The 24,579-nt window shown below is 55.7% G+C and overlaps 1 protein-coding gene across 1 annotated transcript; it reads right to left on the reverse strand.

The window, feature by feature from the left end:
• Nucleotides 1-43: 43 nt before the first annotated feature.
• FMNL1 (formin like 1) lies at nt 44-23,750 on the reverse strand. Its single transcript, XM_012803222.2, has 27 exons — nt 23,591-23,750; nt 15,591-15,674; nt 14,161-14,274; nt 13,287-13,360; nt 12,848-12,931; nt 12,395-12,523; nt 12,114-12,131; nt 10,356-10,464; nt 9,675-9,751; nt 9,372-9,465; nt 8,136-8,210; nt 7,714-7,824; nt 6,470-6,619; nt 5,867-5,968; nt 5,450-5,702; nt 4,969-5,262; nt 4,683-4,807; nt 3,909-4,111; nt 3,226-3,460; nt 3,015-3,083; nt 2,394-2,474; nt 2,191-2,320; nt 1,889-2,052; nt 1,563-1,664; nt 1,344-1,439; nt 1,021-1,141; nt 44-505 (listed from the first exon to the last, which is right to left on the reverse strand). The coding sequence occupies exons 1-27, from the start codon at nt 23,717-23,719 to the stop codon at nt 402-404; spliced, it is 3,327 nt and encodes a 1,108-aa protein (XP_012658676.1). The 5' UTR covers nt 23,720-23,750; the 3' UTR covers nt 44-401.
• Nucleotides 23,751-24,579: the final 829 nt, after the last annotated feature.

A 24,579-nucleotide genomic window follows, 5' to 3' on the forward strand; every position in this document is an offset into this window, starting at 1 on the left:
CCGGCTGCGCGTGGTGGGGGCGGGCACGGAGCGGACGCGGATCTTTTGCAAACGTCTTTATTAATCTCGTATAAAAATAAGGTCCTTGGAGAGTCCTCGGGTCTGGGAGTTGGGAGGATGAGGTGCACTTTATAAGTTACAGGCCAGGCTCCTGCTGAGACTAACTATGGCTATTTGGAGGGGAGAAGGGGAGTGCTGTGAGCAGCATCTGGGGCGAGGGACCAGCATTGTTGATCTCTGTGGCAAGAGAATGGTGCGCTGGGCCATCTGAGGCGGGCCCAGGGTGGGGACAGTGGAGGAGGGGGCTGCCCGGCCCAGCCGAGCTCAGGACCACCTTCCTTGAGCCCTAGCCTGCCCAGGGCGGCATCCTGCCCTGCAAAATCCACCTGTGGATGTAGCAGCTACAGCGAGAGGTCAGAGGTGACCTGCAGCGGGGGGCCCGGGGGACGCCGGCGGGCACTGCGGCGGCCTGTGTCTGCACGGATGTACGGCTGGTTCCGCAGATCTGACAGCCAAAGAAGATACATTTACCCTTCAGAAGTCTGCCCAGAGCTGGCACCTTGGCTCCAGGGCACAAGCTCACCCATCTAAGGACCTGGGTTGTGTGCATGTGGAGAAAGCACTGTTTGCCAGACCCCAGTGAAACACATCCCAGCTATGCACTGGCCTAGGAGAGGGCAGCACGACCCAGTCCCCCCAAGGGTCCCAGGGCTGTGGACAGGGCAAAATCAGAGGCCAGGCCATCCAGGTACCTGGGGGGTTAGAGGGGTATCTCCTCTCCCAGGCTGGCCTCACAGAGGAGCCGGGATGTCCGCTTGCCAGTGCGGGCGGTGAAGGGCACTGTCTTGAGCACTGAGGGTAGTAGGTGGAGGGGGGCAGAGAAAGGAAAAAGGAAAGAAAAACAGAAAAGGTAGCAAGAGACAGTAAGGCAGCCAGACCCCCAGGGGGCACAGGATATGGACAGAGGACAGCATAGAAGAACAGATTGAAGACAAAATCAAGGCTTGGCCAAGCCCTCACCTGTGATGATGTCTTCAATGGCCCCGTCACGGTCACTCTCATAGATGAGTGGCTCCTTCTGTTGCTTCCGTTTCAGCTCAGAGATAAGGTCCATCTGTTGTCGCCGAGCCTTGGGTGGGGACTAGAGGGACATGAATAACTCCAGCTCCAGGATTTCCCCCACCCCAGCAAACCCTAGAACATCTGCCCGGTCTCCCACAGCACAGACAGCTGACTTGAGCAGAAGGAACCCATTCCCATCCCACCCAGTAACAGTGAGGGTGTGGGCAATGAGGATACCATGAATCCACATCCCAGGACCAAGTTCAGGGGCAGCTGCCTACCTTGGGTGCAGAGGACTCCCCTTTGCTGGTGGTGTCAGTGCCTGCCTCCTGGGCAGCTGCTTCTTTCTTCCACTGTTCCACCTCCTGCTCAGCTTTCTGAGTGCCAAGGGAGTCTCCATGAGGGCTGCCCTTCCTATTTCTCCATCCTGACCCCTCCACTGCCCAGTGAGGAGTCTTCAGTGTCCTCCAGGGCTCCCAGCTCTCCCCCAATACACATACCTTATAGGCCTTGATGAAGCGGCTAAAGAAGGAAAAGAACAGGTTCGGGGATGTGGTCTTGGGGTTCTCTCCAAAGTACTCCACCACAGACTCGTAAGCCTCCTGCAGACACGGAGTATCAGCCTCACACACAGACCCCTTCCAGCCTATACCCCTCAGGACAGTGGCCATTCCATCTCTGCTCCTCCAGACAGAGTGGCCCCTTACTCCTACTCCATCCCCCCAAAGAATCCCAGCTGTGGCTATACCCCTCAAAGTTTGGCTATACGCCCCCACCTAGTATTCCAAGGGCAAGTACTTCATCCCCCAGCCCAGCCTCAGCCCACCTGAGCAGTCTTGCTGTCTACTAGTAGCTTGTCCATGGTGGGTGAATTGGCCCTCAAGAACTCTTTGAGCACCACACAGTCATCCTGCCGCACAAACTCCCGCTGTGTCAACTCCAGGCCTCGCTGCAGAGAGCGCACATCACCCAAGACACTGTCCAGGGACACTGGGTGGGGGTGGGGCAGTATAGAGTCAGTCCCACCAAGTTACATCCTGTGGTCCTCTTGCTTTTCTACAAACCACACCAGCCTAGTCCTGAATCTCTCCCCACAACAACTCACTCAGGGACCTAGACACCCCACACCTGAACCCGCCTTGTCCAGGAAGTGCAGGTCACTGTAGAAGCCTGTGAGCTGCGGGTACTTCTCAGCAATGACCTTCACCAGGTAGTGCAGCAGCGTCTGCTTGCGATCAGTCGACTTCATCTCCAACAGCTGCACAAGGACCTATTGTTAGCCACAGGCCACCAGCCAGCCCTCAGCCCCCAGGCCAGGGGCCCCTCCTCACCGAATCCAGGCTCTGGAGCCGGAAGCCATAGGCTGCTCCACGCTTGCTGCTGTTCATGTAGTTGCCAAAGGCCAGGACAATCTGGGAGAAGCCGAGGAGAGAGACTCCATTGCAAAAGGAGAAAAGGTGCCAAAAAGCAAGCTCCATACACTCAGCCCCCATAGTCCTGCATGGACACCTTACATCCACAACATGTGTATATGTCTCACATATACGCACAGTTAACAACATAGGCACACAAGGTTTTGTCCTATTAGTGACACCCCAAACTGTTGCCAACATCCCCTCCTAGACTGTGAGGTCACTGTCTTTCTAACAGCCATTTCCACTGGTTCCTAAATGCTCCACTGAGCAAGTGTGGTTGCTATGCCACTCAAAGAGCAATCCCCAAGGGGCTGAGCCTTCACACAGGATCTCAGGTGAGTTGTTAATAGACATGGATGTAGTAGCTGATTCTTACCCCCATCTCCACCTCAGCCTTGTCCTTCTAAGCATGTATGTGAGAAGTGGGAACATTACCTTTGTTGCATTATAGGTAAACAGGACCTGGGTCTCCCTCTCACACTACCCAGAACAGGCAAGGGCAGGCCCCACCTCCTGAACCTTGCCCTGGGCTCTCACCTCCAAAATCTGGCGGAGTTTGTCTGAGGACTTGATGGACATTGAGGCTGCAATGATGGCATTCAGTTGCTAGGGGTGAGATGGAGGAGGTAAGGTAAGTTAGGGTCTCTCCCATGAGGAAGCTCAATTACCCCAAGAAGCCTGCTGAGCCCAGGCTCCTGCCTCCCCTTACCCAGCCCAGGCCACACCACCCTGCCTGCCCCGCCCACACCGGCATGAGCAGCTGGACTGTGTCAGGGAAGTTGCCCAGGAAGGTGAGCGTGGCCATGCGCTCCGGCAGGCGCGGGATGCGGCTGAAACGCAGCATGAAGCGGTCCTCCTCTGACAGCTCCTCCTCTGGCCTCTGCTCTCGCTCAAAGCGGGCAATGAGGCTGCGCTCATACTCCGTGGGCAGGAAGCGAGTCAATAGCTCCAGGAAGTCCAGGCCTAGTGCCTGCAGGTCGTACCTGTGTGGGGAAAGGGAGGAGAAAGTGGGTCTCATTCATACCCACTGGTCCCTGAGAACAGGGCTCCTCCCCTCCCCTGACTGAATAAATTCAATATTTTCTATTTGTCGATCACATCAGAGAATAGGAGACAGGAGTCAAGAGAAATTGGGAGCTGAGAAACCCATCATATATTGGTGGCAGATGCCCAGCTGTGTAAATCCCTCAACCTGAGTGCCCACAGCTGGGCAAAGAGGCAAGAAGGAAGTAGGGTCATATTAGTTGGGGCATGGACTTAGAGTAAGGCCTCAGTTTTCTCAGCCTGAAAATGGGGACAAGGTTCCTGGACCAGGCTTGGTATGAAGCTTGATGAAGAGTCCACAGTTAGGCTGTGTACTAAGATCTACATGATAACCCCAACCTAGCAGAAGCACTGGCTTACCCACAAGCCTAGGACAGGGATACTCACACCTCAATGGCCTGGCAGATGCGGTCAGCTCCCAAGTTGCCCTTGCGCAGGGTGATGGCCAGGTTCTTGGCCCTGTTGGCCTCAATGAGTGTTGCCTTGCTGGGGGCCTTCTGGGCTGCCTTACTCTTGAGAGCATTGAGGTCCAGGCTGGGGCCTTGGGACTTGGTCTTGAACTGCTCCTCAAAGTCACTCATGTCCAGCTCCTAAGGATGCAGAGAGAGGAGGTGGGGCTGGGTGGGGCTGAGGATTGGCACACTCCTGGCTAAGCATTGTGATCTGAGGCCAGAGCCACTGACCAGGCCACCAGCAGAGACACAAACCAGTGACCAAGCTTGACCACAGGCTCTGATGAGAGATACAGGAGAAACACAGGGAGGAGAAGGAGGGCAATGACAATGATGACAACCATCCAATCTTAGGGGACTCATAACTGGGGCCACCAAACCTGAAGGAAATGCTGAACCTGCTAGAAGTAGAAAGGAGAAAGGAAAGAGCATTGCAGGCAGAAGGAAAGTGTGAGCCAGGAAAACTGAAAATGTAGTCAGGAGGGTGGAGGCTCTGGAGGTCTGTGTCCCTCTCCAGGGAGGGAGGGGAAGGGGAAGGCTTAGAGAAGTCAGGATACTGCCTACTGGACACACCAACCCAGTTTGGCTTAATGTCCATCCCTGGGCCTCCATTCCTCACCTGAGAAATGGAGAGAGATGACCACCCCCAGTGCCCAGCATGATCAGGCAAGTCCCCAATCCTCTGGTGCTTATACCGGGACACACTCACCTGCAGCACCTTCTCATCATTGAGTTCTGTGAAGACAGTACCAGTGATCTGACTGGGTTTCAGGGCCACCCAGTTCAAGAGTGGCATTCGGAACTTGGTCTGGATGGGTTTCTTGGCCTTCACTCCTGGGACAGGGAGGGATTGGTGAGGACCGGGCCCCAGCGAGCATGACAGTGCCAGCAGGCTGCAGGAGAAAACCCCCAGACAGAGGGTCCCAGAGGACACAGAAGTGCCTCTCCCTCTATCTTCCTTCAGCCCTGGGCCCGAGGTGGTCCACTCCACTCACCTGGGCCCAACTCTTGCCCGGGCCCTCCAAGGGCATCAGGGGGACCTCCCGGAGGCGGCGGGGGCGGTGGAGGCACTGGCCCATCAGTACCAGGCGGCGGTGGTGGCGGAGGCGGGGGCGGCAGTTCTCCGGGCAGCGGTGGCGCGGGTGGGGGCTCTGGACTTCCTGGGAGGGGAGGAGCCGGTGGGGGTGCCAGGGACGGGGCTTCCTGCTGGGAGGGGAGTGGGGGCGGTGGAGGTGGCGGCGGCGGCGGTGGTGCGGCTCCAGGGACCCACTCTGCTGCAGGTGGGATACCTGAGTCCAGCCAGGGTGGAGGGGGAAAGGGGTGGGTTAACTTCTCGGCTTGGGTGGTCTCCTCCTCCCCGCCATACGCATGCGTCCCTACTTGAGCCACGCCCATAACCCAAGTCTACCTCTCCCCACGCTGATGCCCCCAGGTTTCCCCTCCAAACCCAGATCCTGGTCTCCCAGCTGAACGCACCTGGGCTGGGGGAGCCAGCGAACACCCCCGGAGTTGGAGCATCACTCCCGCTCGGAGTTGCCACAGCGACCGAGAGGATCTCGATGGAGACCGCATCCCCGGGCCCCCGCAGGATACGGATTAACCCCTTCTCCTCCAGCTCCTCCACCTTGAGCTCCAGGGCGGAGGGCCGAGCCGGGGCCGGGGGAGGCACTTTCTCAAGCTCCGGGGCAAGTCTGGAGGCACCCACGGCGGTCGATTCGCTGAAGCGCTCCTGAGAGCCCCAGGGGAGGGGTCAGTGCCTACCATCAGGCTCCCTGACGCAGAGCCCCCATCCTCTTCTCGGGGTGGAGAAAGAAGTCTAACCTAGAAGCTCCACCCGGCCAGTTCTTGAGAACCCTGCCCTCCCCCGGCCCAGCCCTTTCCCCTCAGCCTCACCCGCAGGGTCTCCAACTCCTTGCGAGCCTGGCTCAGCTGTTTTTCCAGTTCCGCGATCTTGGCCATGGATTCGTTCTCCGCGTCCCGAAGCCGCTCTGTCAGCTGTGGCACCCGCACATGGTGAGCTACCACCCGCGGCCGGGCACTGGCACCGCCGGTGAGGGGGCGGCATCAGGCTGCCTGCCTGAAGGACTGGAGGAGGCTCCCAGATCCGCTCAGCCCAGGGTGCCAAGGGTAGGCCGAGCCGGCACGCGAACACAAGCAAATGAGCAGGGGAAACCTGGGCACCACTGACGGGGAAGGTGGGCGGAGGGGAGGAGATGAGCTGGGAGGGGCCCTGGACTCCCCATTCACCCAGGCCAAGCCTGGAGTCTGAGCCATGGAGGGGGCTGTCTTTCCCCCTGGGTCCCGCACGGCGAGGGAGCTCAGGAACATTGATTGAGAAGGACACAAAGGATTCAGAATTTGGATTTAGGCCAAACTCAGGGGTCATGCTGACAGTCACCTCCAGCTCACATCTAGAATGATATCTGTAGCCCAGTGCCTTGCCCTCCCAGTGTCCCCTGGGCCTGTTGGGGGGGGGGGGTTGGGACCAGCTCTCACCAGCGTCACCTGCTCCTGCAGCTCTTCCATGTGTTCCAGCACAGCATTCTTGGTCTCGGTGTCCTCCAACAGGGCGCCCACGTCAAAGACATTGTCCAGGTATGCCTGGATCTGCACCTGCAGCTTGTCGCTCTCAGTCAGGCGGAGCCTCTGTTCTCCAGAAGGAAGGAGCAGGGTGACACCCCGATGGGGGAGGGAGCATCTCTGCAACCCCCACTACCACTGGGATCCAGAAGAAGAGGCCTAAGCCTAGCCTGCTTTTTAAATTTTTTATTGAGATACCATTTACATACCATAGAATTCACTGTTTTAAAGTATGTAATTCAGTAGTTGTTAGTACATTCATGAGGTTGTGCAACCATCACTAATTCTAGAACATTTTTAGCACCCCCCCCAAAAAAAAACCCTATACCCATTACCAGGCACTCCCCTTTATCTCCTCCCCCAGTCCCTGACAACCACTAATCTACTTTCTGTCTCTAGACAGTGGTTAAGTCTAGGGGAGTGCAGGGCTCACCTCCAAGTATAGGATTTACCCATTCTAGACATTTCATACAAAAGAATCATATAACATGTGATTGTATGCTTCACTCAGCATAATGTCTTCAAAGCTCAGCCATGCTGTAGCACAAATCAGTACTTCACTCCTTTTTATAGTTAAATAATATTCCATTTTATGGTATACCACCCTAGCCTATTCTCTACCCTTTATTAATTCTGGCTTTCAAAAACCCAGTCCAAATGCCCTACTCCTCCAGGAAACCTCCCAAAGGAATGGGGTAGGAGCTGAAGTTTCTCTGCTCAGGCTAGGCCAGGAAGCACTAAGCTGCTCTGCCCACCTTCCCCAGGGCAGGGAGCTCCTCCATGACCTAGACACATCCACCAGAAGCCAGCACCTACTTCTACCCAGTGTCTCTGGGCTCCAATTAGAAGGGAGGCATTCCCAAGGGCAACCTTGAGTCTGGTCTAGCACATGCCAAAACAGCTCCATGGACTGGGAGCCTGTTATGTGCCAGGCACTGTTCTATACATTTAGAGTCATTATTATTATCTTCTATGATTCTCCTGTTTGACAGATGGTAAACTGAAAATCAGGGAAGAGACATATCCAAGGTCACATGGCTAGGAAGTAGCAGAGCCAGAATTTGAACCCAGGCCTGCCAACCCCAACATCTATGCTGCTAACTTCTCAGTCATACTCTGCAGTGGGCATGTGGTTAGGTCTGAGACAGTCCAGGGCTCACCTCCAAGTACAGGTCCAGGCCCAGGTGGGTGAACTCATATTGCAGGAAGACACGGAAGTTCATGTTCTCTACTGAGTGTACCACGATGTTGATGAATTGCATGCAGGCCACCTGGGGGCCAGGGACAGAAGCAGGCCTATGTTCCTCTAGGTGGGGGTACTCAGTGCCTTCTACTCACCATTTACCTCTAAGTCTCCCTCGCTCTCCACAGTTCTCAGTCCCCCAACCTAGCTTTATTCCCACCAGTATTTCACCACCATGGCCCCTCAATCTAGCCTGCCGCTGACATCTGCCCTTCCTCCACTGACCACTCCAGTCCTCACACTTTGCTGGGGCAGAACCCAGGGCCAGACACCCAGGCCTCCAACTGCTCCCTGCATGCAACAGGACCTAGCCTCAGCCTGCTGGGCTCCCAAACTCACCATGAAGTCGATGTTGCTGTCCTCATTCCGGAAATATTCCATCAGCTTTTCAAAGCGGTGCTGTTCCCCACACACCTGGGTAGAGGGGGAATGGCTCTCAATGAGGCCCCAGTGACACACCTCCTAAGCCATCTTTTTTTTTTTTTTTTTTTTTGAGTCTCACTTTGTTGCTCTGGGGCTGAGTGCTGTGGTGTCATCATAGCTAATAGCAACCGCAAACGCAGGCTCAAGCAATCCTCAAGCCTCAGCTTCCCAAGTAGCTGGGACTATACACTGCCACTACCACACCCAGCTAATTTTTCTATTTTATTTGAGACAGGGCATCTCATTCCTTCTCAGGCTGGTCTCAAACTCCTGAGCTCAAGCAATTGCCTGCCTCAGCCTCCCAGAGTACTAGGATTACAGGCGTGAGCCACCATGCCCGGCCCTAAGTCATCTTCTTATGCCTCTCTATGGGCTCCTCTGCAGTTAAATCTAAGTCAAGCCGTGTCACTCTTCTGCTGAAAATCTCTACTCCCCCTCCTCTCTACCCACAACCTTCCCCCTCACTTCCTCCACTTTGCCCACACTGACATCCTGGCACACAACCCCCCTTCAGGGCTTTTGCACTTGCTATTCCAACTTCCCAGCAAGCTCTCACTCCCACACCTAGTGCCAGGTTCTCAAAGCTTTGTTCAAATCCCACCTGCTCAATGCAGCCTTCCTGACCACCCTGCAATCAGTTCCCTCTCCCCTATAGCATCCCTTACTTATTTTACCATTTCCTAACACACTATGTAATCCATCCATTTATTGTATTTTTTATTTTGTCTTTCTCTCTTTTGTTCATGGCTATGTCCCAAGTGCCCAGTCCTGTGCCTGTGGTAGGCACTCAATAAATATTCATTAAAGGAATAAATAAACATACCCATTATATTCCCACATATCTACTTCTTGCAAGCCTGTTAACCAGAGTGAGCAAACCCAGGCTGTGTAGATCAAGTCCACTCTGGATCTGGCAAGGCTGAAAGTCAGAGTTTCAGCAGATCCCTGAGTTGCCCCTGATACCCCAGGCAGTGCCCCTATCTGACCCTGCACCTTCCTTTCAGAACTTCCCCACCCCAGATTGTCCTCTGAGCTCCCCAAAAGCCCACCCAATGTCCCAAACTACCTCCAGCAGAGGCCACAAGTGCCAGCAACAGGACTCCAATCAATATCATAGAGGCAAGTATAGGTTTCAGTGAGGGGTTCTGGTACCTCCTTGAAGTTGTCAAAGGCTGCAAGGATGATGTCATGTCCTCCCCGAACCAGGCACACAGCTGCCAGCAGCTCCAGCACCAGAGCCTTTGTTCTGGTAAGAGAAGGGGTATGTTGTCCCTTGAGAATAGGCAGGCCTCACAGCAAGGGGAGATGGGGCCTGGGTAGGACAAGGACTAGGGAGCTGACGATGGGGGTACAATGAGCCTGGGCAATAGTCCTGATAATTGGGAAACAGAGTAGACAAGGGTTAAGTAGGAGAAGGCTCTAAATGTCAAGAAAGGTTAGATGTGTGGACTTCACCTGGGGTTCTTGTTGTTGAGGCTCAGAGCAATCTCGTTGACACAGGCTGGGTGGTTCATGACAAGGCTGAAGCCAGACTGAAGAAAGAGGAGAGGTCAGTGCCTCCAGGCAGGCTCCCAAGGCTGCCAGCATCCCTGCCTAGCACCTCCAGTATAGTCAGTGTGTGCCATGCCATTCTAATCTCTAACTGCCCTTGAATTTAGGAAGTTCTTCATATTCAACCACAACCTCTTCTGTGGCAGCCAAAGCCTAGCCCTGTCCATCTTTTTAAATATCTTTGTTTTCTCAAAAGCCAGTGTCAGGTAACTTAGAGTGAGTCCTTAAAGGCAGGCTAAGAGTGGGAGGATCCAGCTTCCCCAATCAGCCCTCCAAAGAAAATAACCCAGAGGCTGTTCTCCTGTGGTCTCCCTATCCAGCCTTTCTTGGTAAGTGTGTCTAAGTCCCTGTGTGAGGAACATCCATGCCCAAGGCATGTCCGGGGGCATTCAAGGGGACCTGATGAGTAGGCAGCAAAACTATGGGCTTTGCCCCAAGACTCATCAGCTTGAGCCTGAGCTCAGGGTTCCTGAATGGGAACAGGATGGAGAAACAGTTGGTCACAGAACCTCAGCAGCTTGTATAGCCCCCAGTGATCACAAGCCTTGCTCCCTGTGTCCCCCAATCCCATGCCCACTGGCTGACCTGGTAATTCATGATGGCACGCAAGCACATGATGCAGACGTGGACATCGTCCTTCTGGCTGACAATGCGGGAATTTCGCAAGGCCTTCCTGCTGTGGGCCGGGGTCAGCCTGGGTAGGGTGTGGAGGAGGCAACAGGGGTCAGAGTCCCACGCCCCAGCTCCCCATTTCCTCCACCACTCAGATGGCCTCTGGGGTAAGAGGGGGCACATCTAGGCCCAGCATGGTGGCTCACACCTGTAATGCTAGAACTCTGGGAGGCTGAGCCAGGATTGCTTGAGCTCAGGAGTTCAAGACCAGCCTGAGCAAGAGCGAGACCCTGTCTCTACTAAAAATAGAAAAACTAGCCAGGCATGGTAGTGCAGGCCTGTAGTCCCAGCTTCTCGGGAGGCTGAGGCAGGAGCATCACTTGTACTCAAGAGTTTGAGGTTGCTGTGACCTATGATGACACCACGGCACTCTACCCAGGGTGACAGCATGAAACTCTATCTAAAAAAGGGAAGGGGGATGGTGGTGCCTGTGGCTCAAAGGAGTAGGGCACCAGCCCCATATACCGGAGGTGGCAGGTTCAAACCTGGTCCTGGCCAAAAACTACAAAAGAAAAAAAGGGAGGGGGGGACATATCTAGAACCTTAGGCCACTTCTTCCCTTCTACCCCACCAAAGAGGCCAGCTGAGGGCAGACAGGATTTCTCTGAGGACTGGCATGTTGTGGGAGGTGGAGAGGAGAGTGATGGAAGCAAATACCCTTAAGAGCAACTTGGTTGGGTGCACAACCCAGAGGGAAAAGAGCCAAAGCTTGGAAAGGACTTCCACTAGGTGGCGCTCACGGACACTTGGGTCCACCCTCCCTCGAGGGAGGCAGATTTCTGAATTTAGACTGCCATGGTTGAGAACATCCCAGCTGCCGGTTTACTCAATGAGTTACTCAATCTCCCTGTGACTCACTTTCTTCATTTGTAAAATAGGAATGGTAATAATAGTGCCTTCCTGTTAGGGTTTTTGGGACTATGAAATGAGCTTAGAACAGTGCCTGGCACCTAGTAAGTGCTGTATAAGTGTGCTCAATTATTCTTTGCCAAAAAACATGTGATGTTTTCATTGTTGCAGAACTGCCAACCATGACTTCCACATGTTGGTCCTCTTGACAATTCTATTGCATTTCCAACAACACTGGGAGGCCCCGCCTCCACCCAGCCAGTCCTCCCTCTGCCTGCCTTCCTCATCCTTGCACAAATATGCTGGAGTCTTTGTTCATGCGCCCCTTCCTCTAGGAATGTCCTTCACTGCCCCCATTGCTGCCTATAAAGCCCGTAAGATAGATAGGCAGTGGCCACCTCTGTTCCCAGAGCTCCTAGTCACATCTCTATGGCAGCCTGTCACACTAAATTGTCCCCCACTAGATTGTGGACCCCTGGGGGCAAGGTGATCTGTCTTCTACGCCCCTGCCACACGCCTAATACATAGTAAGTGTAAATACAATGTTTGTTGAAAGAATAATGCATGAATGAACCAAAAAACATATTCTGAGAATTTGGGGGTTAATATGCAAATGGTCCCCTTAACTCCAAGTGGCAAGCTGGGATCCACATGTTCTAGAGTCATGTATTTCTTTCTCCCTGCCTTCCAGCAAGATGCCCCATATTAAGATGGGGGACCTATCCGGAGCAGCTAAACCCACAGTCATAAGTTGAACACCTCATTCCACCACCACCCCAGAGAATCAGCCAGACATGCACCTGCCCCTAGGTGGCTACGTACCGGGGAGAAGGGGGGCACCTGGAGGCCGCACAGGAGAAAACAGGGGATTAGATGGGTACAAGAAGATTCCCATTGATCCAGAACCCCCTCCTAATCCCAGACCCACCCAGATAGGTACCCACCCCAAAGGCTTCTTAATGTGTTGGTATCCTGAGTCTTGTATGAAGCCCTTACTGATCTCCCTCCCCCCAACCCCATAGGCCCTGGAAGAGCTGGCTAGATGCCACAAAGTGGGGGCTGAATTCTCTGTTTTCCCATCACCCTGCCTTTGGGCCACATACTTGATGGTCAGGTGGCGACTTTTGGGCATGGATGCAGGTGGACCCTTGCTGAGATCTTCCACCGACTGCTCTAGTGGTTTGTTCTTCTCTGAATTGGAAGCCCCATTGTCTGTGTTCTCCATGTCATACCTAGGATGGGATGCAATGGGGCCGGAGGTCAACCCTGTGGGGGAACTTAGAGGGGCACAGAGGAAACTGCAGGGAAAGATCTACAGGAGAGACTAGGAAGAGGGGAAAGGAGGCTTTGTTCTCAGTGATGTGCTGAGCACAGTGGCAGGAGAAAGAACACCAGGGTAAGCCTTCAAGAAGGAGTATGGATCAGGGCCGAGTGCAGGGGTCCAGGGTGGGCTCAAGCTGCACTAATTGGAAATGGCCAGAGGAGTAGGCAAGACACAGGGAGGCAGGAGACAAGACTCTAAGGAGCAGCCTGAGAGCTGGCGGCAGGTGACTTACGTGACAGAGCACTGGGCGAAGGCCAGGTACTCGAGGAGCACATCCAGGCCACGGTTCTCTTCATTGAGAAATTCCTGCACCCACCTGCAGGGCACAAGGCTCCCTGAGTTCCAGCCAGAAAGGAGGTACCACCCTGAGTGAACACAGAACAGGCACCCAAGGGCCTCTGCAGTGCCCTTCCAATCCCAGAAGACCCAGTGATGCTAGGGGAGATTGGGGGACTCTGGCAGGATTCACTGTCAAGCCATGCCTCAAGGTTCAGGCCAAAGGATAGGCAGGAGAGGGGGAGGGGAAGCTGCCCAGGACACCCCCAGGAGGTGGCCCACAGGCACACCTCTGTGCTGCTGGTAGGAGCAGAAGGAAGGGAAAGTTCCAGGGGCTGCCTGGAGGAAGCAGAGCCTTCCTAGGCTCAGAGAGGGTAATCTGAGCCCTCACTCACCCAATGTGATTTGTCCTCAGGGATGTCTCCAGCTCCCGAAGCACCTGCGTGGACTCTTGAACTCGCCTCTTAAACTGGGGGCCAAGAACAGGGAAGTCTGGTGGGTAGGAGCAGTCTCCCACAGGAACAGACCAGCCAAATCGTGAGGCAGCAGGCAGCAGTGTTCCCTCCCCACTGACATGTGTGGCCTTTCATGTTCAGCCCCCCCCACTTCCACACACCTGTGCCACAGAATAAGTACTCACAGGTGACATGTGCTCCCTTACACAGATACACAGGGTGCACACACACCCCTAAACACAGGCAATGTAACTACACACACACAAAGATGAAGGGTACACATGCACATACACAGATATACAGAGCGTACACACACACACATACACATCCATATATGGGCACACAGGGTACACACATGTCCAAACATGAACATCTTGAGTACACAAACAAATACACACACAAATACACCTATACACAAGTACCCCAGGTATGCAGATGTAGGTTATCCACACATCCATATATGGATGTACGGGGCACACACACATACATGCACACTCCCCTATACATAGATTCAAAGGTACACACAAACACACATCCACAAATGAACTCAAAGTACACACACATCTGTGCATGGACACATGGGTTCACACAGGTGCACACAGTACAAGTACACACGAGCGTATCCATGTAAGCACACACAGGATATACAGAGGAAGCTGTAAAAGTGCACAAGTGTAAAAGCTGTGAAAGTGAGAGTCCAGGGCACTGTCAGTCCCTATAACACACACATAAGGCCACAGAAAAGTTTACATACACAGTTACTCCAGCAGCTCAGAGCTTGGAAAGAGACAGAATAAAGAGGGGAGACATGTACCCCCAGGTTGGACATCCAATCAGCTGCTACCTTTCGGCTGACCCCACCAGTATCCAGGTAGCTCTTCAGCTTTTGGATGTAGGCTGCAGGGGGGTTCTTGACTTGAAACCTCTCCTAGGGAGAGAGAATGAGGTGTACAGGGGACCAGCCAGAGCTATCCCAGGGCAAATGACCCGCCCTCATCCCACTCAGATCTGAACTGGGGACACAGGCTATCTTAAGACACCTCTGAAATACCAAAAGCATAAACCCAAACAATCCAGTGGGCTGCTGTAAAAGACCCTAGCCCTGGGCTCAGCCCACCCTTCCCATTATGGCCTCTGGCCACACCCCTGGTGCTGCTAGGGAAGATGGTCAGTCCTGTCACATGCCTGGCCCTGTGGGCTCCGTCTGGCAGCAGGCAGCACCCTCCCAGGACCAGAGCTGGGAGTACAGGGAGAAGAACACCCTGGAGAGAGCTGTGAAAAGGAGTCCCAGTGCCTCCTAGGCAGGCTGAGGCCCCTTCCCCAGGACTCCACGCCCAGCTGTGCTGCTCATCTGTTGGTAAGCACTTGTGCTCATCTGGCAACTCCTAATGCCCCTGCCCCACCTCTCACAGAGAGAGGCAGGGACCACAGCAGGGGCCCCTGCCCAGAGGGGCTCCCCTATTCCCAACCTAGACCCCTCAAATGCACCAGGCCATCCCCTTGGCCTTTCACTTCTCCTAGGCCTCTGAGCCCCCAGCCTCTGAGATGTCACACTATGCCCCTTTGGCAGGGACCCCTATAACATCCCCAGAGCCTCTAGGGGTGGCTCCCCACCCTCTTCCCACAGCCCAACCCCTCCCTTCTCCCTCAGCTGCTGCCCAGCCAGCTCCTGCCAGACCGGTCCATTAGCAGGAGGCAAAGGCCCAGCCCTGGCTCCCAGGGGAGGCTTCCAGCCCCCCAATCTCCCAGCACCAGCTTCCACAGCTTCAGTCTCAGAGGCAGTGCCCCACCTCCCTTCTTCCTTGAATCCCACAGCAGCCAGGCCCCACCCGTCCTGGGAGCGGGTGCAGACCACAGCCTGAGCAGGTGGCAGGGAAGAGTGAGCCATGGAGGGGGCCAGTCCAGACCCTCCACCAGCAGGCCAGGGGTGTGAACCAGTGGCTGTGGAGCGATGGAGGGGGCCAGTCCAGTCCGTTCCTCTCCACCCACCAGGGGCCAGCCCTGCCAGCTCATGATCTATAAGGCCTCTGGGGGGCCCATGACCAAGAGAAGGGGACTCCAGAGTCCTGCAGACAGACTAGCACCCTCCCCACCCCAGATGCTGCACTGGCCTCTGGGTAGGTCTCAGCCCATGGGCATTATGACAGTGTCCCTCTCCTGCCAGCACCAGGACAGGGGGTGGTGTCAAGGCAGGACACCAGGGCAGCAGGAGGAAAGGGGTAGCTGAGCCATCCTGGTACCCACCTGGTCACAGATGAGCTCCCACTTCTTCTCGTTGTCATACTGGCTTAGTAGCTGGACCTTGTCTGGGGGCAAGTTCATGCAGTTCTGGAGAGAGGAAGGTCAAAATAAAGACCCTAAACCTAGAGCCCCAGTGTGAGGGGGAGGGGAACATCTGTGTTTGTGGGGGAATCCACTAAGCTTCCTAGTAGGTGTGTCGCCCTCTTCCCCTGGGAGATAAGTATCATCATCCAATGAGAAAACTGTGGCCCAGAGAGGTGGCAAACCTTCCCCAGGGCCCAACAGTTAGAAAGTGACACCAGAATTTGAATCTGAGTCTGCCTGGGCTCTGCCATCCCCATACTGCCTCCCCACCCACCAAGCATGGAGGCAGACACGTGCGTTCTCAGCCTAACTCCCTGCAGACCTCAGTTTCTTCTGGGCTCTGTCTGCAACAAGGGGGCCTTATCTCTTCACCTATTTGGGTAGGAAGCCAATAGGGAAGCCATCTCCAGCCAGGCTCGTGTGGCCAGCAGATAGTATCCCATCCCCACGTGGCACCAGACACCATATATACACAGACCAGGCCCAGGACACCAGTCCTTCACAAACACCAGAAATCCTCTTTCAAGGAAGGCAGATGGCAGCCACCTTCCCTGTCCCTCTCCAGCCACCTCCCGCCTGGGGGGAAAGATGAGAAAGGAAAGAAATGGCTGAGGGAGCTTGGGCCAGCCCCATCAGACAGGCAGGGAACTGCCAGGTATGTCACAGCTGCAGGGGTGGCAGGTCTCTCAGCCACAGGCCGAGGGAGCACGAGGGAAAACAGCCAGCACATAGGCCTGTGGCCGTGGGAGCCCTGCTGGGACGCCCCTCAGGAGCAAAGAAAGGTCAGAAGAGCTCTGCCTGGTCCTCCTCCCCAGCCACAGACGAGGGTGTGTTGTCCCTGCACCACAGGGCTTGTGGTGGGGCCAGCCCAGGGTTGTAGAATCAGAGATATTGACATCACCAGGGGCTTTCCGGCCCCCAGGACTAGTTTCTCCCTAATAGACCCAAAAGACGAGGCGAGTTCACCCCAATTGGGTAAATCCCAGGTTTACTGAGGGCCTTCCATACATCAGGCCCTCAAGGAGCTCCAAGGTTAGCCAGGGTCTCAGAGGGGATATGGGATGCCCCCAGGGAGTCTGGAAGGCTCCTGTCACCAGCCCTGGTGTTTGAGACTACACACACTCAGTCCTGTGGCCAGGAGGAGAGGCCACAGCTGGAGCAAAGAAGGAGCCACACCTACCCAAGGCTCCTCAGCCAACTTCCTCTCTGGGGTACTGGGCCTAGTTCTGGGGCTCTGGCCAGACCTCACCCCCAAAAATCACTGCCTTGGGTCAGACAACAGGAAGCCGGGTGCTCGCGCCCCTGTTGCCTAAGCTTTCCGGCCAGGACCTGTTTGAGAGGTGAAACTGTCCATCTGCCAGGCCCCCACAGGCCGGGGGCAGGGGTGGGGGGTACGTCATCCCTCTCCTCCATTGCGAAAGCAAGCCTGGATTGAGGAAACCACTGCTGTCTCATCAGGCCGCCCTCCCCCACCCTCCAAGGACCAGGACAGCTCCTGCTGCCACATAGTAGGGACTGCCAGGAGTATAGAGGAGGCAAGGCCATGCCCTGTCTCCTCTGTCTGCCTGCCTGTCTCTCTGTGATCCATCTGTCCAATAGATCTCTCTGAATCATCCCCACCCCACAGAGACAAAGGGTGGGGCCTCTGAGGTAGGGGAACAGGCTAAGGAGAAAGGAGGAAGCACAGAGACAGCGCTATGCCAGGGACACTGAGTTGTGGCCAATACAATGGTGGCAGATGAGGGTAGGGTGAGGATGGGGATGAGCATCTGGGTCTTAGGGGGACAGCCACCTCCCAGCACAGGTCTTTCCCAGCACTCACCTACCCTGGGGACTGTTTGGTTCTGGAATGGCACCAATGGCATTTCCAAAGGCAGTAACTACTCATAACAATGACCCCAACTTGTGGCAGCCAGCTCCACTCTGCCAGAATGCACACCATGCAGGCTACTGTGCTGAGCCACCATTACCAGCACCAGTATCATTCCCATCCACAGGTGCAAGCACAGATTAGTTTAGTGACCTGCCCAAGGTTATGAAGCCAGTAAGAGGGGAGCTAGGCTGGCTTTAAGCCTAGTGCTGTGACTCTGAGCCACTGCCCTCACTCCCCCAGGACAGCCCCAGGGTCCTTATTGGGAGAGGAGGCCTCTGTTGGGGCCTGGTGCACCTGTCCAAACAGTGGTGGAGGACAGGGCTCCTATGCCCCCTCCCCACCTGGGCCTCCTCAGGCCCCAGGCCCACATGCCAGCCTGCCAGACAGGCTAAATTTAGGCTCAGAAATCAGAAATAGCTCTGACAGTGCTGAGCACTAATTAGCAGCTGCTCCTCAGCTGTGGCTGTGCCCACCGAGGAGACGGGCACTCCAGGGAATAGGAGAGGGGCCAGCAGATGCCACTCACTCAAGGTGAGGTGAGGCCACCCTAAAAACCAGCACCACTAGACCCAGGGCCTACAGCCACGAGGCAGTACCATGGGCTGGAGGACTGAGAGTCTGGGGACAAGCGAGAGGTTGCCTGACAGTGCTCAAATGGGTCAGGAAAGGGCAAGCAGTACAGGGGGGACATCTACCTCCTGAGAGGGGCTGGAGAGGGCTAGCTGTACCATGGAGCACCCCAGCTGGATTCAGAAGACCCAAGCTCTGGGCCCAACTAGCCCTCCGGCTTCTTTGCCTTTTTGAGCCTCAGCTTCCATTTCCATAAAATGGACACACTCTCCTGCCTAACACTCACAGAACGCCTGGAAGCACTCTGTAAGAAGCTGACTTTCAATGTAATAATACTCTTCAATGACTGAACACTATGAAGAGGCAGTTCACAGATGCAGGAATGTGGGGGAGTCCATAGACGACCTTAAGGTGGGGGACTGTAGGGTGAACAGAAGTTTGTGAAAACATCTGGAAAAAAGGACCTGTCTCCAAGGCTTGGGCAAAATACCAACTCACACTTCAGCCCACTTTCCCTGTTGCCTTTAGCACTTTGGATCAGAAGAAGAAGACAGGATTCATCTTTTAGGGTGTGGCCCTGAATCTTTCTATTACAATGTGTGGGGACCATTCTCCTCCCTACTTGCCCTCGGTGTGAGTCAGGCCCCCCACACTGCAGGATCAGACTACAAGCCCTGCTCTGAGGTGTTGTCCCCGGAAGCTGAAGGGGCTCCTTCCACCCCTGGACACAGCCACACCTACAGTTTTACTTTCAGTTTGAGCTGAGTCTAGGTCTCAACCCACCTGCCTACCTCTCCCATGGCTCTGCCCTCAAACCCAAGGATGCCCCTGAATTAGGACACCAATCCCAACTTCAGGCCATCTCCACAGAGGTTCCTCAGCCCCATGGGCTCAAAAGCCTGTTCTGTCCCCTAGCCCCTGTTTCTCTACCACCACCACCACCCTCATCCACCTCTGTATGGTCTCAACTTTGGTTTTAGAGTTCTCAACAAATCCCCCAAAACAATCAATTTTATCCACTTTAAAAAATTCCAGCATAGGGGCAGCGCCTGTGGCTCAAAAGGGTAGAGCGCCGGTTCCATATGCCAGAGGTGGTGGGTTCAAGCCCAAACCCCACCAAAAACTGAAAAAAAAAAAAAATTCCAGCATATAAATTTTTTAGAGCTCTTACAAGCAATCCCAGGCTTGGAGGAGGGCTGTGAGGTGACCCAACCCTAAGATCAGGTGCTGAGAACCCCAAAAAGGTAACAGCTTCTCCCATCAGGGTTCAAGGGTTCCCACAACAAGGTCAAGGGCAAGCAAGGTGGGGACCAGGACACCAGGCACTCCCACATAATCCCAGCAGGTAGAAGAATAACAACACCGCCAACAATAAAAATTCTGTCTAGACGCTTACTCTGTGCTAGGTGCCATTCTACAGGCTTTACATCTAATAGCTCGTTTAAACTTCAACAACAGGCCTAAAAAGTAGATACTGCAAGTAGGTACTACACAGATAATCTTGATTTCACCAATGGGAAACTCAGAGAGGTTACGTAGTTTGCACAGGTGACCTAGATAGCAGGCTGGTAAGATGAAGACTCCGTTTCCTGGCACAAGGGGCAATGAGAAATATGGGTCCTGGGCCCCTGGGGTCTTCTGCAGACAGCCTGCCCCCAGGCCACCCCTGGGGAACCAGGAACAGCCAGCCCCACTTCCTGCCACCCAGTACCCTATGCTTCCTGTTGTTGCCCACACCAAGTCTTACTCACTGGGGAACCCCCCCCAGCACACCCTCTCTTAGGGGAAGTGGAGGCCTCCCTGCCCCCTCCTCATGTGCACACTGCTACCGTTAGCACCACCGCTGCCCCACCCTCCAGGAGAGGTGGGCCCTCCCTCTGGTGGTTTCCGGCCACCAGGCAGTTCTCTGCCGTTCTCCGTCTAGGCACCACTGTTGCTGACCTGCATAATGGCAAGGAGGCTGCCTGGGCTGCACTGGCTAAAGATGTGGGGCTCTTTGGGAGTGCACAGCAATCATGGGTGCTCTTGGTAGTAAAGGTGGGAGTGGGGAGGAGGCAGAGTCTAAGCTCTTTCACTGAGAAGGAACCCAAGATGGAGAGGACCAGATCAGGTCTAACATCATCCCCTTCCTCACAGTGGAGAGCTGTTTACTGAGCGCTTGTAAGTCCCCCCACCAATCCTAGGAGGCTGGCATCTACCATTGTTATTCTCTTTTTATAAGTAAGGAAAACCGAAAGCTCAGAAAAGTTAAGTGACTTGCTCAAAGTCACGCAGGTGGCAAGTGGCAAAGATGAAACTCAAGATGAAATTTTATGACCCCAAAGCCCAGGAATCCTCCCTGCCTTTCCCCTGAGTAACCCCTGGCCTGTCAAAGGCAGAAAGGCCAAAGTCACCTTCCAGGGCTCCATGTTCCCAGAAAAATGCAGAAGTGGCCCCAAGAGATGCCCACCTGCTCCTGCCCATCTCACCCAGCCAGCTCTGTGCCAACCGGCTCCAGATGTCACTGTGAATCATGCCTACCACATCCTTGGCTTTCCAGGTTAGTATGTGCCAGCCCTGCCTGCTGGGAATGCCATCCCACAGCCTCTGCACAGACCAATGTCTGACTACATGGCTACAACCCCATTGACATCCTCTGTGTGAGATATACCAGGAGGGCGGCACAGAACCTGGGCAACTCCCATGTCTACATACCCCCAAACTTCATCTGCCCTCCCCCAGAGGAGGGGGCTGGCCAAGAAGTCTGTACCTCAGTTCACCACCACCAACCCCAAAGGCAAAGGGGCTCAGCCTGCTCCCAGAGCCCAAACCCTGCTGGGGGCTGTCCTGAACTCTTCATCAGGTCCCTGGGCACAGGCTAAGAGTACTTATGAGGCAATTCCTCTCCAAATGGCTCAGCCCCCTCTCAAATGCCAGCATCACTCTTGGCCTCACACACACCATACCCAACACCTTCCCTTGATCCCTCTGCCCCGAGGTTGTAGGATTCTCCCTGCCAGGCAGATCAGAGATATCCTGTGTTCAGCTATAAGCATGGTACTCTGGCAGGTCTGCTTGTCATCCCAATCTCTGACCCTGCATGCCTTACAGGGGAAGACATGAAGGGGCTGGAAGACACCCAGCCTTGGGCACGGGCGTAGGAGAGGCGAGAGCTTGGAGCCTGGCCGGCTGGTGTTCCTACCATCACACAGGCCCATGAATCTGGGCAGCCATCGCTCCTCCGCTGTTGCTAAGGCAGCAGCCGGAAACCCTGGCTCAACCTGCTCTTTCTCCCCACCCCCATTTTAAGCTGGGGGCACTCCCTCACTCACAGCCTTCTTGGAAAGGTGGCCCACCACCACCCACCCTAGCACAGGAGAAAGCTCCCTGCTCCTCCTGTCTGGCTGAACTCAGTTCTGGTCGCAGTGGGAGAGGCGGTCAGATGGAGACCCATCCTACAATACCCATTAGCAGACCTCTGGCTTTAGCCAGATGGGTAGTCTTGGGCAGCCCCAGGCCAAAGTTGTCACCCTGGGCAGGGTAGGGTTCATGCTCCTGCTGGTGGAGAGTGACCTTAGGTTTGGGTTCACCCTGTTCACATCAGGACAAAGGATGGACTGAATCCTCCCTTGGAGGAAGGTGTGAACACATCGGGGTTCCTGGGCACCAGGCAGAGGGTACATCTCAGTGGATGCTGCTGTCTAGATTTCTACCCAGCCACCACCCCTTTCTCTACCAGGACACCCTCTAAGACCCATCTCTGGGACTTCTCCATGCACTGTTACTCAGGGACTCACAGTGGTGGCATTTAGTGTCAGACTCAGCCAATCAGTTATAGCCACAAATCCTAGCAGGGCAATCAAGTCCTACCCATGCATTAGAACCTTATCACTTGAATTTTGAATGTTCTGGTGTTCTGAATTGTTCACATGGCTCCACCCCAATAGTGTTCCTGACAGAAAGCAGACTGGGGCCTGGATGGCATCCCAAAAGTCCACCCCACCTCCTCCTCCACAGATACACACCTGGGTAGAGAAACAGACCCATGTACCCCCAATCAGGCTTATGGGGGTCCCTGGACCCACCATCAACACAGATTCCCTAGATGGCCCCCAGAGATTGTCTCCTCACTCTCCCCCTCCTCCAGCTTCTTGGATTAGCTCAGTCCTGGGTTTGGGGAGGGGGAAGGAAGGGCAGATGGAGAGATGGGGAAGTCAGGAACAGCCTGGTGTGAGGCATCCCTCAGAGTACACCCCCATCAAGCAAAGTGGCTTCATGAGGACAGACCCTACCCACCCCACAGCTCCTACAAACTCTGATTGGCCTTCTCCCAGGAAGGGCAGCAGCCAAGATTTTCAGGAACCGTTAGGAGGCTACTCTCTGGGGCCATGCAGAGGATCTAGCAAGTATGGCCTAATGACTGGCCAGGGGAGGGGAAATGATGTCAAGGAGGTAAGGGGTGAAGAATTGAGCCATCACCTTCTGCTCCCTGTGTCCCCCAGCCCTGCCAGACCTGCAGCACCAGCCTGCCCAGACTGGGAAACGCCTCTGGGAAAAAGCACAGCCTTATCCGCCTGTCACCCAGTGTCCAGCAAGGGAGGACTGACAGCACACAGGCCACCAGGCAATTAGTTAAAGAAGAGAGCTGGGAACAGGGTGTAGATAGGGAGGGGGAAGTGAGAATGATCAGCCCTCCTCCTCCCCACTTCTGCCTCTCACAGGGTCTTGGGGACTCAGATCCTGCTCCAGAGCCCCTGACCCACCAAACAATTTTGACTGCTTCCAGGCTCAGCCTGAGCTGCTGGCTTCCTCCCCACTGGCCTAGTCCCCAGGCCTCCCCAATTCCTCAGGGGGGATGTCAGGCTTTTGCTCCACCCCAAGCCAGAGTGACCCCCTCTTCCCCACCCCACCCTTCCTAATCTTACTCCCTTCAGTGGCTATGAGGGGATGCCCAAAAGAAGACCCAGGCAGCCTCTCTCTGACATTTGGGGGGTGAGAAACACAGACACCCCCTCTTCACAAGCTAACAATCCAATTCCCAGCAGCCCAGGTATCCAACAAATCAAAACCAAAAACCTCCTCCAGGTCTGGCTCCCGGCTCCCCAGAGGTTATAACCCCTGCCATCTTTGACACCCAGGCACAGAAGGGCGGATGCTCCAGTCCTGTACCTGCCGGTGCAGTGGTGAGGGAAGTGACCCAGGACCCCCTTGCTCTGCTCCCAAGTTCCTCACAGGACATTTTTGTTTAGACCTTTAGACCCAACAGCGTGGAGGGGGAAGACGTCTTAGGAAGGGAGCCCGGGCGACTGCAGAGGAAAGTTTTTGGGGGAGACTGCTAAGTCACTCTGAAAAAAGCTACTGTCACTCCTACCCCATGGAGAGGGCAGCCGCCGGCCGGGGATCTCCAAGCGGCACCTTGAGTCCCCGGGGGCGGGGACGCGTGCTGAGCCCCAGCCGCCCCCTGCCCGTGCCCTGTGCGCAGCTGGGTCACACTCACCAGGACGTGATTAAACCTTTCTTCCAGCTCTCCCGCCGCGGGCATCGGCTGCTTGGGGGCAGCAGGCTGCCTAGGGGACAGCACTGCCGGGCCAGCGGGCTGCTCGGCGCTGCCGGCCGCATTGCCCATGGTGGTCCCCACCCAGCCAGCCAGGCGCCTCCAACCTCGGAAATCCAGCTTTCCGGGGGACAGGGACTAGGCTCCTGGCCCCGGGATCAGGGGGACAGCGGCTTGCGGCGTCGGCGGGGGGCTCGGCGACGGCGGGCGCTTGGCTCAGCGGCGCTCAGGGACCGGGATGCGGCGTCCCATCGGGGCGGCCCCGTCCGAGGGCGCCGGGCGGCGAGCTGCAGGGTTGGGGGAGGAAGTCAGGCTGCAGGCCGCCGGGGCCAGAGGGCTGGGCCGGGGGCAGGAAGCTGCGGCGCGGGCTCCCCCCTCCGCGAATTTCGAACTTCTGCTGTCGCTCTCGGTGCGCGCAAACCGCAGTTCGCCGCCGCCGCTGCGCACCCAGCCCAGGGGGGCGGGCTGGAGGGAGGAGGCGGGCGCCGGGCGCCGGCCGGGGGACCACCACAGCCATGGAGCCGCGGGGAGGGGGCTGCCGACCCGCTTCACCTGCCGCAGAGGGGGCGGCCAGTGCCGCTTCACCTGCCGGAGAGGGAGGCGACCGAGGCGAGGCCAAGGCGGCGGCGCGCTCGGCGGCGCCTCCGGGTCCTAGAACCGCATCCTCGGCTCGCCGGGAGCGGAGGATCGGCCAGGTCTGGCTGAAGGGGGTCGCGACCCGACCCAGAGACCAGGGGGGCAACCATCAGAGTGCAGGATTGTCAGCAACTGCGAAAGCTTCTGGGAGACCCATGAGAGTGCGGTGTTGGGACGCAAAGGCTGCGTCCCCCTCTGGGGTCCCCAACTAAGAAGGTGGGAACCCCCTTCTTGCCCCCCCACTTCTTGTTTCTTGGCTCCTCTGTTTAGACCAGAGACAAGCTGAGATCAGAGGG

Source organism: Otolemur garnettii, unplaced genomic scaffold, assembly GCF_000181295.1.
Source record: "Otolemur garnettii isolate 467f Iridium unplaced genomic scaffold, OtoGar3 scaffold00018, whole genome shotgun sequence".
Classification (NCBI taxonomy): Eukaryota; Metazoa; Chordata; class Mammalia; order Primates; family Galagidae; genus Otolemur; species Otolemur garnettii.

Bases quoted from the DNA above. Each gene is read 5' to 3' on its own strand.
- FMNL1 (XM_012803222.2), bottom strand. From the start codon at position 23,719: ATGGGCAATGCGGCCGGCAGCGCCGAGCAGCCCGCTGGCCCGGCAGTG. The intron at 7,825-8,135 runs GTGAGTTTGGGA...CCTGGCCCCCAG, and splicing joins ACAGCAACATCGACTTCATG to GTGGCCTGCATGCAATTCAT. The intron at 5,969-6,469 runs GTGAGAGCTGGT...CGGGTGCCACAG, and splicing joins TGCAGGAGCAGGTGACGCTG to CTGACAGAGCGGCTTCGGGA.